Raw genomic sequence first — 15,331 nt, 5'->3', positions numbered from 1 at the left:
ACCTGCATGTTTACCTTTAGAGAATCCTTGACTAGCACTCCCAGATCCCTTTGTGCTTTGGCTTTATTAATTTTCTCACCATTTAGAAAGTAGTCTATGCTTTTATTCTTTTTGCCAAAGTGCAAGACCTCGCACTTGCTCACGTTAAATTCCATCAGCCATTTCATGCCACACAAACAAGAGATTATAAGCACAGAAGGATTACTGCAAACCTGTTCTCCCAACCCAACATCTTGCAACAGCCAAGAAGGTCAGCATGGTATACAACAGCATGTTGATGAATATTTACCCCGCAAAGTGAGAGGATATCAGCTCCTTGTCCTTGTAACACCGATGGGATGTTTGATTGTGTTAATGAACTAAGGCCAGCAGGTGAGACTTCCAACTTCACCGGTGAGCACTTCTGCCTCACATAGATGACTATGGCTAATCTGCAATGTCATGGATAAGATTGCTTCATGACCAGGATTTGTTTCCCACATAGTTGAATGCTGCATGTGTTTCATATATAAGGTACTGTGACTACCAATGTCTTCAACCTGTACTGCTAAAATGCTTAATTAATACAATTGACCTTTGAAGAGTTTCACATCTGACAGGTAGATCCTGTGAGCTCAGAGACAAAAAACAACTCCCAACTCGGTGTGGTCATAGCTATTTTCCATTTCCATTGTGCATTCATGATTTGCATGAGGACACAGAAGGAAGTACAGGTCATGCTCAGCAGAGTGAGTCACAGGTTCAGTCAGGAAAGCAAGGGTCCCCCATCTTGATCCATCATGTTCCTTTCTTTCTGACAGTCCCTCTCCAACCCATCCATTTTGAGGTTTCACACTTTCTAACTTAACACTTTCATTTATGTTTTCCTCTCGGCAATGTTACAACTGAGACCTGACCTGACCAACCATCATGCTACACTGTCATCCCCATCGAAACCAGTTTTGTTGTGACTGTCCAGACATCACTCCCATAATGCTCTGTGTCCTCCAGTGCAGTACCATTCCCCAACTTTATATGTTGAGTTGTCTCCATGAATAACTATTATCCCCGCTGCATCCCAGCATGCCTCCTCCAGCTTTCCTACCACAGCAGTGCCCCATTATGATTTTCCTTGAGCTATGTCTGTGGCCCACTATGTCCGCCCCCTCCCACCCCGACTGAATTGAAAGGGCTGACCCGACTGCTGTGTGATCAAACACCTGTGTGCAGCTTCCCAAATGACATCCAGCGAAACCCCAGTCTAAGTTGTACTGACCATGTTCAAGGTCATTTGGATCTTACCATTAAGCGTATAAGTCTTGCTAAGATTTGCTTTTCCAAAATGCAATACCTCACATTTATCTAAATTAAACTCCATCTGCCACTCCTCAGCCCATTGGCCCATCTGATCAAGATCCCGTTGTGATCTGATGTAACCTACTTTGCTGTCCAGTACATCTCCAATTTTGGTGTTATCTGCAAACTTACTAACTATACCTTCTATGTTCATATCCAAGTAATTTATATAAATGATGAAAAGTAGTGGACACAGCACCGATCCTTGTGGCATTCCACTGGTCACAGGCCTCCAGTCTGGAAAAACAACCCTCCACCAAAACCGACTACCTTCGTGCCAGTTCTGTATCCAAATGGCTAGTTCTCCTTGTATTCCATGAGATCTAACCTTGCTAACCAGTCTCCCATGGGGAACCTTGTTGAATGCCTTACTGATGTCCATATAGATCATGTCCACTGCTCTACCCTCATCAATCCTCTTTGTTACTTCTTCAAAAGACTCAATCAAGTTTGTGGGACATGATTTCTCACACACAAATCCATGTTGGCTATCCCTAAGCAGTCCTTGCCTTTCCAAATACATCCTGTCCCTCAGGATTCCCTCCAACAACTTGCCCACCACCGACATCAGGCTCACTGGTCTATAATTCCCTGATTTGTCCTTACCACCCTTCTTAAACAGTGGCACCACGTTTGCCAACCTCCAGTCTTCCTGCACCTCACCTGTGACTATCGATGATACAAATATCTCAGCAAGAGGCCCAGCAATCACTTCTCTAGCTTCCCACAGAGTTCTAAGGTACACCTGATCAGGTCCTGGGGATTTATCCACTTTTATGCATTTCAACACATCCTTCACCTCCGCCTCTGTAATCTGGACATTTTACAAGGTATCTCCATCTATTTCCCCACATTTTATATCTTCCATATCCTTTTCCACCGTAAATACTGATGCAAAATACTCGTTTTGTATCTCCCCCCTTTTCTGCGGCTCCACACAAAGGCTTCTTTGCCGTTCTTTTCTCCCTATTTTCTCCCTAGTTACCCTTTTGTCCTTAATGCAGTTGTAAAAAGCCTTTGGATTCCCCTTAACCCTATTTTCCAAAGCTATCTTATGTCCCCTTTTTGCCCTCCTGATTTCTCTCTTAAGTGTGCTCCTACTGCCTTTATACTCTTCTAAGGATGCACTCAGTCTATCCTGTCTATACCTGACATATGCTTCCTTCTTTTCCTTAACCAAACCCTCAAATTTTCCAGTCATCCAGCATTCCCCACACCTACCTGCCTTTTCTTTCACCTCAACCAGAATATACTGTCTCTGGATTCTTGTTATCTCATTTCTGAAGGCTTCCCATTTTCTAGCCGTTTCTTTATCTGCGAACATCAACTTTTGAAAGTTCTTGCCTAATACCGTCAAAATTCATCTTCCTCTAATTTACAACTTCAACTTTTTGACCTGGTCTATCTTTTTCCATCACTATTTTAAAGCCAATTACATTATGGTCGCTGGCCCCAAAGTGCTCCCCCACTGACACCTCAGTCACCTGCCCTGCCTTATTTCCCAAGAGTAGGTCAAGTTTTGCACCTTCTCTAGTAGGTACATCCACATACTGAATCAGAAAGTTTTCTTGTACACTCTTAACAAATTCCTCTCCATTTAAACCTTTAACACTATGGCAGTCCCAGTCGATGTTTGGAAAATTAAAATCCCCAACAATAACACCTTATTATTCTTACAGATAACTGAAATCTCCTTACAAATCTTTTTCTCAATTTCCCGCTGACTATTGGGGGGTCTATAGTACAATCCCAATAAGGTGATCATCCCTTTCTTAGTTCTCAGTTCCATCCAAATAACTTCCCTAGATGTATTTCTGGGAACATCTCCCAAAGTACAGCTGTAATGCTATCCCTTATCAAAAATGCTACTCTCTTGCCTCACTTTCTATCCTTCCTGTAGCATTTGTATCCTGGAACATTAAGCTGCCAGTCCTGCCCATCCCTGAGCCATGTTTCTGTAATTGCTATGAAATCCCAGTCCCATGTTCCTAACCATGCCCTGAGTTCATCTGCCTTCCCTGTTAGGCCTCTTGCATTGAAATAAATGCAGTTTAATTTATCAGTCCTACCTTGTTCTCTGCTTTGTCCCTGCCTGCCCTCACTGTTTGAATCACTTCTTTTCTCAACTGTACCAGTCTCAGATTGATCTCTTTCCTCAGTATCTCCCTATATATATATCTCCTTACTAGTTTAAATCCTCCTGAACAGCTCTAGCAAATCTCCCTGCCAGTATTTAGTCCCCTTCCAATTCAGGTGCAATCCACCCTTCCTGTACAGGTCACTTCTACCCCAGAAGAGATTCCAGTGATCCAAAAACGTGAATCCTTCTCCCACACATTAGCTCTTCATCCACGCATTCATCTAGTCTATCCTCCTGTTCCTACCCTCATTAGCTCGTAGCACCGGGAGTTATCCAGATATTACTACTCTTGAGGACCTCCTTTTTAAATTCCTGTCTAAATTTCTATAATTCTCCCTTCAGAATCTCATCCTTTTCTCTTCCTATGTTGTTGGTTCCAAAGTGTACAATGACCTCCTGCTGATCCCTCTCCACTTTGAGAACATTCTGCACCCTCTCTGAGACATACTTAATACTGGCACCAAGGAGGCAACACACCATTCTGATTTCATGCTGCTGGCCACAGAAATGTCTGTTGTGCCCCTGACTAGAGAGTCTCCTAAATCAATCAATTGCTTGGAACCCAATGAACCCCTCATTACATTAGAGCCAGTCTTGACACCGGAAACATAGTTGTTTGTACTACATTTCCCTGAAAGTCCCTCACCCCCTACACTTTCCAAAACAGCGTACCTGTTTGAAATGGGGATAGCCACGGAAGATTTCTGTTCTACCCGTCTACCTCTCCTATCTTTCTTGGAGTTAAACCATCTACTTGACTGTATCTGCGGCTTTTCTCCCTTCCTATAACTGCCATCCAGCACACCCCATAGCAGTTGTAAATTCCTCATTGCCTCTAACTGTTGCTCCAACTGGTCCATTCGATCTGACAGGATTTGCAACCAACAACATTTATTGCAGATATAATCCCCACTAACCCTTAAACTGTCCCATAACTCACACATCTCACAAGAAGAGCATATCACTCTACTAAAGGCCATTTTTCTCCTTCCAATCTACAGACCCAGAAAATAGCCCTGTGTTATTGCTCTACAAAATACTGCTCCAGACTAACTTAATACTTATGACTTATATTTTTAAAATTTAATCAATAGACAGATCCCAATGAAAAACATATAATCAAGAAAGAAACTACTCGACTCACTAATGTAGATTTACAACAAGGCTATACTTAAAACTATTTACTTATCTGTTTCTGTGCTGTGACCTCTTCCAAACAGATTCCTCCAGTGTGGGCGGCACGGTGGCACAGTGGTTAACACTGCTGCCTCACAGCGCCAGAGACCCGGGTTCAATTCCCGCCTCAGGCGACTGACTGTGTGGAGTTTGCACGTTCTCCCCGTGTCTGCGTGGGTTTCCTCCGGGTGCTCCGGTTTCCTCCCATCATCCAAAGATGTGCAGGGTCAGGTGAATTGGCCATACTAAATTGCCTGTAGTGTTAGGTAAGGGGTAATTGTAGGGGTATGGATGGGTTTCGCTTCGGCGGGTCAGTGTGGACTTGTTGGGCCGAAGGGCCTGTTTCCACACTGTAATCTAATCTAATCTACTCTAATCTAATCTAATCGGTTGTGAATTTAAACATTCCTCAAATAACCTACAACAGCTCATAATTCATCTGTTCACTAGTAAATCTCTAAAAACCCACTTCATTCATGAAAAAGGCAAAATTATAAAATATGCTCTGTAACTACAAAACAGACTTATTGGAGAATAAGATCTGAAACAAGTGGAGAAGGCACTTCATAGAGCATATCCCTCCACGACACTGGGATAAAACAATGTTATTACAATTATGCAGGAGTCTGAATCTTCCTTGAGACTTTACCCTGCTGGTTGCTTTAACTAGGCGGAGGTGAGGACTGCAGATGCTGGAGGTAGAGTTGAGAGTGTAGTGCTGGAAAAGCACAGCAGGCCAGGCAGCATCTGAGGAGCAGAAGAATCGATACCTCGAGCACAAGTCCTCCATCAGGAATCAAGAGCTTATGCCTGAAATGTCAACTCTCCCGCTTCTTGGACACCACCTGACCCTGTGCACCCCACCAACACACACACTCGATACTGGTTGCTCTAACTACAAAGCTGAGAAAAGAAATATTTTCTATTAAGAGACTGCATTTCATTAAGGAAGCCTCAGGCAAATCCACATTGAAAACTCTGCTCATACTTTGACAGCTGTGACAGATTTTACCCCAGCAGCCAATGCAGACACAGCATTCTAAAATAATCAATAACACCTAAATAAAATAACCCACCACATTCTAAAAGTAATTTAATTTTACCTTATGTCATAGTGTTAACAGATCCTTTAAAAATTTCAATTTCCAATCTGCATCCAGATCAGCATATTTGATAAAAACTAACTTCCATAGTCCATTTCCTAACTTGTGTACTCAAAATGTGTCCATTCGCTTTCGAGATATATTGTTTACAAAACAGAAACAGGGGTCAAAGCTTTATCTCTGCCTCCCCTCATTGGTGGAGCAAAGAACATTTGCATGGGGCTCAGCTTATGACTGAGCAAACTGGCTTGACCTTTAGGTTTGGAGACATTTGTCAGAAGGACATGCAGTACGTGTGTCCAGCAAGCTGCTGGCACATGGGGTAGCTTGCCATTGATGTAACGCAATAATATCCAGCAATATATTCACCCCCCACCAACTGATCACTACTGACAAGCTGCCTAGTTTTGTGTCTGCACTAAATGGCAAAGCAGCACAGAAGTACCGGGAGCCTTGAACATCGAGATGAGGCAGCAAAATGTAAAAAGGCAAGACAAGACAAGGAAAGGCAGACTTGATGTGACCATTCAAGTAGGTGCAAAGTGAATGAGCACAAGGAGAGTGAGCAGGGAGCCCGAGGTGTACCCTGGTCCAAGCAATGGTATCCATGTCCCATCTCACAATGTCCTGGCAACCGCATTACAATCTTAGTTGCAGAATTAAGATGGAGAACTGTATTGTAAGTGGATTGGAGAAGGGCCATGATGAGGCAGTGAGACTGGTATTTGATTGGTATTAACCTGCATGGAAGGGCAATGTGGGCACCCTATCGAGCATTATCTAAAATACTGCAGATTATTATTTCAAGATGGAGGCCAGAATGAGTAAGTGGTGAGCAGTAGTCACCAGCTACCCGCACTGACTTTCATGTTGAGATATGTCACCATCTGTGTGGGAGAATATAAAAATGTGTACCAATGAAATTAGATTAAAAACTAATGGCATGCAAATAGGCCTCTCACCATTCACTTGTGAGATTCTCACATCCATGTTCAAAATCTGGTTGCAGAATTGGACTTCATACTTTTCAACATTGGGAATCTAATTTCTTCTGATCCCACCATATATTTCCACATACTTCCGGGGCTAAGTAGATTCTATCCTCAGTGTATCAGTATGATCCCATTTTGCTTATAGGTATACTAAATGAAGTAATGAAATAACCTGTTGAAATAAAATTTTGCAGTACTTATGAATCAGTTATCTCAACTTAGTTGTGGAAATATTGTAACAGGGCTTTCAATTCCTTTTTATCAGAAAAATGACAACGTGTGGGTGGCTTAAATTATTAAACAATGTATTATATTCTATTGTTATAGGCTTGACAATGAACATTGAAAGCTTCCATCTGTTATGTAGTTTTTTTATTCAATATTTAATAGGAATCCACTAAACCTTTGCTTCTGCAATGTGCAATGGTTGAAGGCTATTTCTAATAGAAACCTAAATCAATCTGATAACCTGTTCTTTTGTATGAATTAATATTCCAGATAAAACAGTAGAGATGGAAATGTCTTATCACGAGTATGGTGAGCTCCTGGATAAGTATAATCTAATCAGGTTGACAGCATTTGTAGTTGATGCAGAGACAAATGAAAGTGCATTCACACTCAAGGATATCGCTTTGATCAATCCTAATATCACAATTCAGGTAATAAAAGAACACGTACACCTCCGGTTTAGAAGTTAGTATTAATTCTCTTGATATATCTATTATATCTGCACTTTATTTCTCTTCTTTATAACCTTTGTAGTTGAAAGCTAGGAGAGCATTAGATTTCTCTTTGGTTTGAGAGGATATTTCCAGTAATTTTTAAATATGCTATGGTGTAACCCAACTAAGCATGGTATAATTGAATTGTGACCCCCATGTCAAGTCCTTTGAAATAACTCCATGGAAACTCATATCCTGTCATCTCGTCACCTATTATTTATATGTGTATAGTACTTGACACTAGTCCAGCTTCCTCAGAGCCTATTCTCCGAGTGAACAGAAAACCTCTCACACTCCTGTTTATATCTGTCAGTGAGGGGTCCCTGATTAGTCCAGGTTAACACTCCAATCAGGGAACTCATATTCTATGAGATTCACCTAGCTGACTTCGTCACAGTCACTACACCCTTAGTTAATAGCTTGATTGATTTGATTGACTTATTTATTGTCACATGTACCGAAGTACAATGAAAAGCTTTGCTTTTGACCAGTACAGGCAGGTCATAATAAGCGAGGATATACACAACAAAAGATCTAGGCAGAGGCATACAAGTAACATTGCACAAGGCAACGTTAGCAAGATCAACATTATTTGAGACTAGCTATCACACAGGAAGTAAATGAATTGACTAATACACCAGTTGTTTCCTAAATTCTTGAGACATTCACTGTTCTGTTTACTCACTAGATTGATTTGAAAGGAGAGGAAATGTAATAAATATAGAAGAAAACAGATCTCAGTGGAGTCAAATTGGAGCTGGTGCAAATGCAAAATAGGTGATATTACATTGGTTGCCTGTTAGATATCCTATTTGATATTTAATTCCATTGGCAACACTCGATCCAAATACTCTATATGTTGTGTTACATTGGCTAGGCAAATGTAATACCGCCCAGGGATATAGGCTGGGACACTACTTTTTGAATTTCCAATAAAAAATAAATACTGAAGGGACCAGGAGCAGTAAGTGGAGACAAGGATAAAAATCACATTAGAATGACTTGAGAAAGAAGTAGAAATGCAATAAAACAAAATAACTTGAATAAACAAATGAATAAGGTGTGGAAAAATCATTAAGGGAATGTGTGAAAGATAGAGAACGTAATAGCAAAAGAAAATATATCTAATCAAAGCATGTTTACATGGGTAGCAAACAGAGGAAGCCAAAATCAGGAATACACATTTTCTTCATGGATGAGATGAATGAGTTTCATACTCAAGACTTTCTATCACCTCACCTCATAACTAGACACGTGTTGTTATGACTGTTATAGAATTGATTCACTTAACCCTACATCACAGCCCTAATGATCTATGGGCATTCCTGTGCCTGAGGAATGTAGAGTTTTGGGTAACAAACTAACATTTTGAACATATGGATGACTGACTTGTTTTCTCAGGTCCGAGATGTTCCTGTGCTCTCCCAAAAGGTGATAATAGGAATCAGTTTTGAGAATATCTTGCCTGTGGGGCTGACCAATTGTGTCTTCACACTTGAGGGCGCAGGTTTGATTGATGGTCAGCTGGAAGAATGGTAAGTTAAAACCCTAAAAATATATAGTGGTCTATCCTTTATGACCAACATATTATGATGTAAGATGTGTTATAAAAATATCATTTCATTTCGAGTTTGGAATTTGAACTACTGACATGTGGGTTTTAAAATAAATCAGAAGGAATCTAAAAAAAAAGTCTGATTTTAATCTAGGGTCTGATTTAGCCATAGAATCACATAGGTCTACAACATAGAAAAAGGCCCTTCGGCCCATTGAGTCATGCTTTCAAAAAAGCAACTACTTAATTGTTCTAATCTCATTTTTCCTGTTGGCCCATTGTCTTATAACCTTGACATTACAATTTCACATTTAAGTACTTCTTGAATGTCATGAAGGTTTCTGCCTCTAACACCTTTATAAGCAGTGAGGTCCAGATTCCCATCAGCCTCTGGGTGAAAGGGTTTTTCCTCATATTCTAGATTAATTTAGGATAGCGGGTCATTGTGGATGAGTTGGGTCTCTTTCATTGGTGTACATTTCTATGACTCCTTGATTCTATCCTCTTTCATTGCTGTACATTTCTATGACTCCTTGACTCTATCTCCTCTAAACCCTTTTGCCTCATACCTTAAATCTGTGCTCTTGGTCATTTATTCCTTCAACAAGGCAAACAGCTTCTTCCTATCTATACCCGATAAAGTTTTATATATTTTAATTATGTTCATTTTGCTGTAAGGGAGATAACCCCAGTCTGTCCAATCTTTCTTCATAACTGAAACTCTCCAACCCGACAACATCCTGGTAAATCTCTCTTATGGTTCTGCATTATCTCTCTCCTCTTAACATCTATGCCTCAACTAATAAAGACAAGTATACCACATGCCTTCTTTACCATGTTATCCATCTGTCCTGATGCCTTAAGGAACTTGAGTACATGCATGCAAAAGTCCCTTTGATCCTCAGTACTTCTCAGGGTCCTGGTGTCCATTGCTAGGGATCCTGGTTTGATTTCAACTTTGGAGTGGAGTTTGCATATTCTCTCTTTGCTTGTGTGGGTTTCTTCCAGATACTCCAGTTTCCTTCCACAGTCCAAACATATGGGAAGGAAACTGGATTATTGGCCATGTTAATTTTCCCATGGTGTAGATTAGGTGGACTAGCCATGGGAAATGTAAGGTTATAGGGATGGGGTAAGTGTTTAGTCTGGGTGGGATCTCTTTGAAAGGTCAGTGCAGAATTAATGGACTGAATGGCCTGCTTCTGCACTGTAGGGATTCTATGATTCTATGTATTCCCTTGCCTCGTTCATTGTGACCAAGTGCAATTACCCCACATTTATTCGGATTGAATGCCACTAATCAGCTCATCCGACCAGCCTACCTATAATCGTCCCATATTTTAAGGCTATGGCCCTCACTATTTACTATCCCACCATTTATTTTGGTCCAATAATAGGATAAGCTGGGATAATAACAATGTTTGAATTAGATATATTATAGAAACTCTGAAACATGGAGCAAATTGGGACAAATAATTAATTAGCTTTAATATTTACCATCTGTGGGCCCAGAAAGACACAGTATCCTAATTTTTGTTCAATTCAATAATACAATTAATGATATGGTGCACAGATTAAAACTAAGAAAACAAATGACCGAGTATGGTCCAAATCATGATCGAGCTGTAATGAAGATTTCAGGAGTAATCTTTCAAAAGTAATATTAGAAAGAAATTTGGAAACTTTAGTACTATTTAAAGGCGCTGTGATTACTCTGTTCTTATTTAATCACCTGTCAACTTAGGCTGAGTTGGTAGAAATAATATCAATGTGTCACAGAGTTGTGAGTTCAAGATCCCCTTTGGGATTTGAGCTTACAAATCAAGGAGGACACACCAGAGCTGTATTAGTGCTGCACTGTCAAAGGTACCATTCTTGAGTAAACTGTTAAACCGAGGCATCAGTCACACTCTGAGGTGAATGTAAAAGATCCCATGCCACTACTATGTTCAGAAAATGAGCTGTTGCGTTAACCTCAGTGGGCTGGTTAATGTTTATCATAATATTTAAGATCTGTAAATCTGATTGCATCTTCACCTTCTGCAGTTATAGACTCATAGACTCATTGAGTTGTATAGCAGAGAAACAGACCCTTCTGTCCCACTCGTCAATGCAACCAGATATCCTAAGTCACTCTTATCCCATTTGCCAGTATTTGGCCCATATCCTTCTAAACCCTTCCTCTTCAAATACCCATCCAGATGCTTTTTAAATGTTGTTATTGTACCAGCCTCCACCACTTCCTTTGGCAGCTCATTCCATGCATGCATCATCCTCTGCAAGAAAACATTGCCCCTTGGTTTCCTTTTAAATCATCCCTCCTTTCACCCTAAACCTGTGCTCTCAAGTTTTGAACTTCCCGACCCAGGGGAAAAGACCTTGGCTATTCACCCTATCCATGCCCCTCATGATTTTATAAACCTCTATAAAGTCATCCCTCAGCCTCCAATGCTCCAGGGAAAATAGCCACAGCCTATTAAGCCTCTTCCTATAGCTCAAACAGTCCAACCCTGGCAGCAGCCTTGTAAACCTTTTGTGATAGCTTTCAAGTTTCACAACAAGCTTGCTATGGGAGGGTGACCAGAATTACACGCAGTATTCCAGAAGTGGCCTAACCAATGTCCTGTACAGCTGCTTCTTTGTTTTATTTTAATTCTGAATGTCTGGTCATGATGATATTGCTTGAAGGTATTTGCTGTGTGCAAACAATCTGCCTTGTTTATTTTAGTACATCACTGACTATGCTTCTTTATTGTCCCATTGACAGGAAAGTGTTTGGGAATGTCCTGAGATCATGAATAATGCTATTTAGATGCAATTCTTTCTTTTCTCTAGGATTGGGACATTAAATCCTGGAGATGTGATTACAAAGGAGATTTCAATTATTCCCAAGAAAATCGGGTTGAAGAAATTAACTGTGGATTTTGACAGTGATAATTTGAAGGATGTGAAAGGATACACAAACATTGATGTTCAAGACAGAGAAAAATGATCCAAAAAGATTTTGGAATCCCCAGTTATAAAACATACCTATGAGCATGCACTCTTATATAACTTTGCATATTTGTAATTTTGTTTTATTTTGTCAATTCATGACAAGTTCTGTAGTTTAAAGATCAAAATGTTCTTTTCTTTTTGATGGCTAATTCTGAGATGTTATCTAGAGCTGCTTTTTGATTTTTAGGTCCTTTTTCATTCTCACTATCTCCCTTATTGTATGATGCAGTCACATGGTAACATTATTTCCTATATTGTTGATAAGATTTTATCACAGATTCTTTCTTTAGACAGCCAAGGTATCACAAATGATAACAGAAAGACTCCATCATACCTGGCAGCTGATCCAATTTAGATTCTAGATTAAAAATGTATAATGCAAAGTAATGTGTCGGGACTAGGTAGCGGTTTAGTGAATGCGTTTTCTGTCCTTGATTTTTAAATTGATTAGATTGTTCTAAATATCGGTGCGGAGTGAAGTCCTGAAAACAACAAATGCTGGAGATCACAATGGGTCAGGCAGCATCCATGGAGAGACAGTATGTTTTGAATCTAGAGTAATTTGCTCCTACATTGTGGACTGAAGTCACTTGGTTGTCTATTCTTTCAATGGATCTTTTTCTTTTGATGTTTTTAATGCGCTCTGCAGACTTCATGAATCTGAATGTTAAGTTGAACACAATTGTTCATGTGCTTTTGACCATTATCCAGAGCCCAGATCCAGAACTGATATTTTACCAGTTAATTGGTCTTATATATCACTGACTTATTTTGCTGGTAGTAGTTCATGGTTCACCAGGTTTATCCTTCAAAAAACTATTTTTCATCTTTGCAGAATGTTATAGCATTTTAATTCAAGCATTTATGACAATTGTTTTTCTTTCACTGGATCAGAAGTAGAATATATATCGATATTGAATGTGACTTTGCTTTTAGTTTTGCAACATCTTTGCAGAAATAATAAAATCAACCTAATGATAAAACTGTAAATCATTTCGAAGTACTAGTTAAATGCACCAAGGCTTTTTGATTGCTATGCTTCTGGTTTCTGGCTAACATGGATTTTGTAAGATTAAATCAGACACTGGATGAGCTCTGTTTATCTGTAATTCTTAGATTCCATTCATTGGACTGAGTCTTTTTTGGATATGTCAGTTTCACTGAATTTTGTGTAGAGATTCTCTCTGCAAGGCCTTGCGTGTTCTCTTGATGCATCTTACCAAATGTGCCTCATTACCCACTTATCCCACCCCATGACCCTCCTCTCATCTGATTCCAGACCCATCCTACCACTCACCACAGCCAGCACTACCCGCTGCTGCCAATATATGCCGAATGGATCACATTCCTAGTGCTAGGACCATCTTCAAATGACTGGTGTGCACTAGGAGGAGCACACGGAGTCTGGGGCTGCCCAACAGCACTCTTGACATTTGTCTGGTTATACCAGACAAGGGAAAATGGCGCATCACTGACTAGGCAGGTACACAGAGGACCTGCTGGATAGGGTAGTGTGGACACCGAATGTCATCTTCTCCCAGAACCACCACAGAAAGCCACAACGTCAGACCATGCCAACGTGGTCCAAGATTGCCACCTGAATCATTTGGAGAATTGCAGAGCCATGTGGAAGGAAGACCAGTGTTCTTCTCCACTTCACCAGTAGCAGTGGCATTAGCCTCTCTGTGATGCCTCAGATTCATTTTATTTCTGCTACTGTACCATTTCCCACCAAGGCTCATATTCTGCCACTCACACTATTGCATGGAAGATCTTTCTCACTCACTGTCATCCACCCCAACACCTGACAACACTAATCCTGCAAAGCCCTCTGCACTGTCTACTCATTTGTTCAGGACACCTTCCCAACTGCACCAACAATAATTGCTGTGCCACCCACACTCGTGTCCCATAATACCTTCGTTTCTCTCATTCCAGGTGCAAAACAGCACAGAAAAGGATAGAAAGAAGTTGTTAACTTTTGGCTCCTCACCCATTTGGAGGACAGGCTCCTGACTCAGAACACCCCTCCCCCTTCCCCTTCCCCCACCACCTCGCCACCACCTCCCTTCCCTGCTGTGCCCATTCTACAACATTGCAAATATGATTGCTGTTGTACCCAAGACAGCATTGAAGTACAAAAGTATACTGTAGCTGGATATAAGATGTGCCACGAGGGCTTTTAGAAGCTGGCACACATCAGTTGCCAATGTCCATGGATGTGGAGTGCATGGGAATGTGCCATGAAACACTGAGTGTGGTGTCCATCATGGAGGTCCTTCACAGCCAACGATGGGTGGTGGTGGGGAGGGGTGGGTTGGGGTGGGGTGGTGGGGAGGGGAAGACGGAGAGGTTGCTGAAGAGGCCAGGTCATGCTTTGACCTCCATGTTAAATTCTCAACGCTAAGCTTTCTTGTGGCAGGTGGCATGATTGGAAACTGCATATTAATGAGGATAAATGTGCTGTGAACAAGCCCCCATTAATAGGCAACTCACCAATGCCTCGAATCTTACCTCAATGCCGGGAACTTAGTTAAAAGATGCAATGAGCTGTTCCCAACATTAAGATAGGCTTTGCTCGGCATCCTGCATGATTCTGCCACATTTTTTGCCATAGCCAACATCATTCAGGCCCTTGGAGGATTCTGTCCAGCAACAGATTGTGAGTGAATGCAACATGCATTCTTCATTTGAATATTTCATCAATTGCAGCTTAAATTTTGTGGAACATTTCCTCCAAATTTTAAAATGAACAAACTGGTCATGTATTTAATACATTAATGAATGGAGTGTGAGGAGTTTGGCCATTCAAGTGGAAGTTAGGTGGATACCCTAGGGTAGTGGCACAATTGGCTGTTCACATATTTTCTCCACAGTTTTGCTGGATGTCCACTAAAGTTTTGGTGAAAGATTGGAAGAATCTTCACAGATATCATTGTTGAGGAATATTTAATTGCTTTAGTCTTTGCACTTGGAGAAAGAATTATCTTTATGTTACCTAAATTTCTGGCTATAAGAGCTGCTCCCTGTTTTGAGGTATTTTAGGTGCTGGAGGTGATTTCCTCGAATTCCAGGAGCAGCAATTACTGTTTTGTATGCTGTTGCATTGTTTTGGAACTTTGGGAAAAAAAAAGTCAAAACAACAGCAATTTTAAAGGGAGAAGAGCAGACAAAGGAAGCACATGGTGAGGACAGTGCAGGAGAGAGAGAGAGAGAGAACCTGCACAGTTACTGCCTTTGCTGTTTGAATTCATGTATCGCTGGATATCGGAGTGCATCTGGGAAAATTAACCAACAGTGAAATTCACAAC

General features: G+C 40.7%; 1 protein-coding gene across 1 annotated transcript in view; it reads left to right on the top strand.

Annotated features, from left to right (window-relative positions):
* The window catches only part of LOC122559954 (protein-glutamine gamma-glutamyltransferase 2-like), a 52,173-nt gene extending 39,061 nt beyond the window's left edge, over nucleotides 1-13,112 (top strand). Inside the window, exons 11-13 of the mRNA XM_043710062.1 lie at nucleotides 7,245-7,405; nucleotides 8,870-9,003; nucleotides 11,859-13,112. Of these exons, the coding sequence (XP_043565997.1) occupies nucleotides 7,245-7,405; nucleotides 8,870-9,003; nucleotides 11,859-12,015 (452 nt within the window). The 3' untranslated portion in view covers nucleotides 12,016-13,112. The remainder of the gene's footprint in view (nucleotides 1-7,244; nucleotides 7,406-8,869; nucleotides 9,004-11,858) is intronic.
* Nucleotides 13,113-15,331: the final 2,219 nt, after the last annotated feature.

The sequence above is a fragment of the Chiloscyllium plagiosum genome, chromosome 20 (genome assembly GCF_004010195.1).
Source record: "Chiloscyllium plagiosum isolate BGI_BamShark_2017 chromosome 20, ASM401019v2, whole genome shotgun sequence".
In the NCBI taxonomy this organism is placed as follows: domain Eukaryota; kingdom Metazoa; phylum Chordata; class Chondrichthyes; order Orectolobiformes; family Hemiscylliidae; genus Chiloscyllium; species Chiloscyllium plagiosum.
The sequence above is the reverse complement of the archived record's forward strand: the minus strand, read 5'-3'. Positions and strand labels throughout refer to the sequence as shown.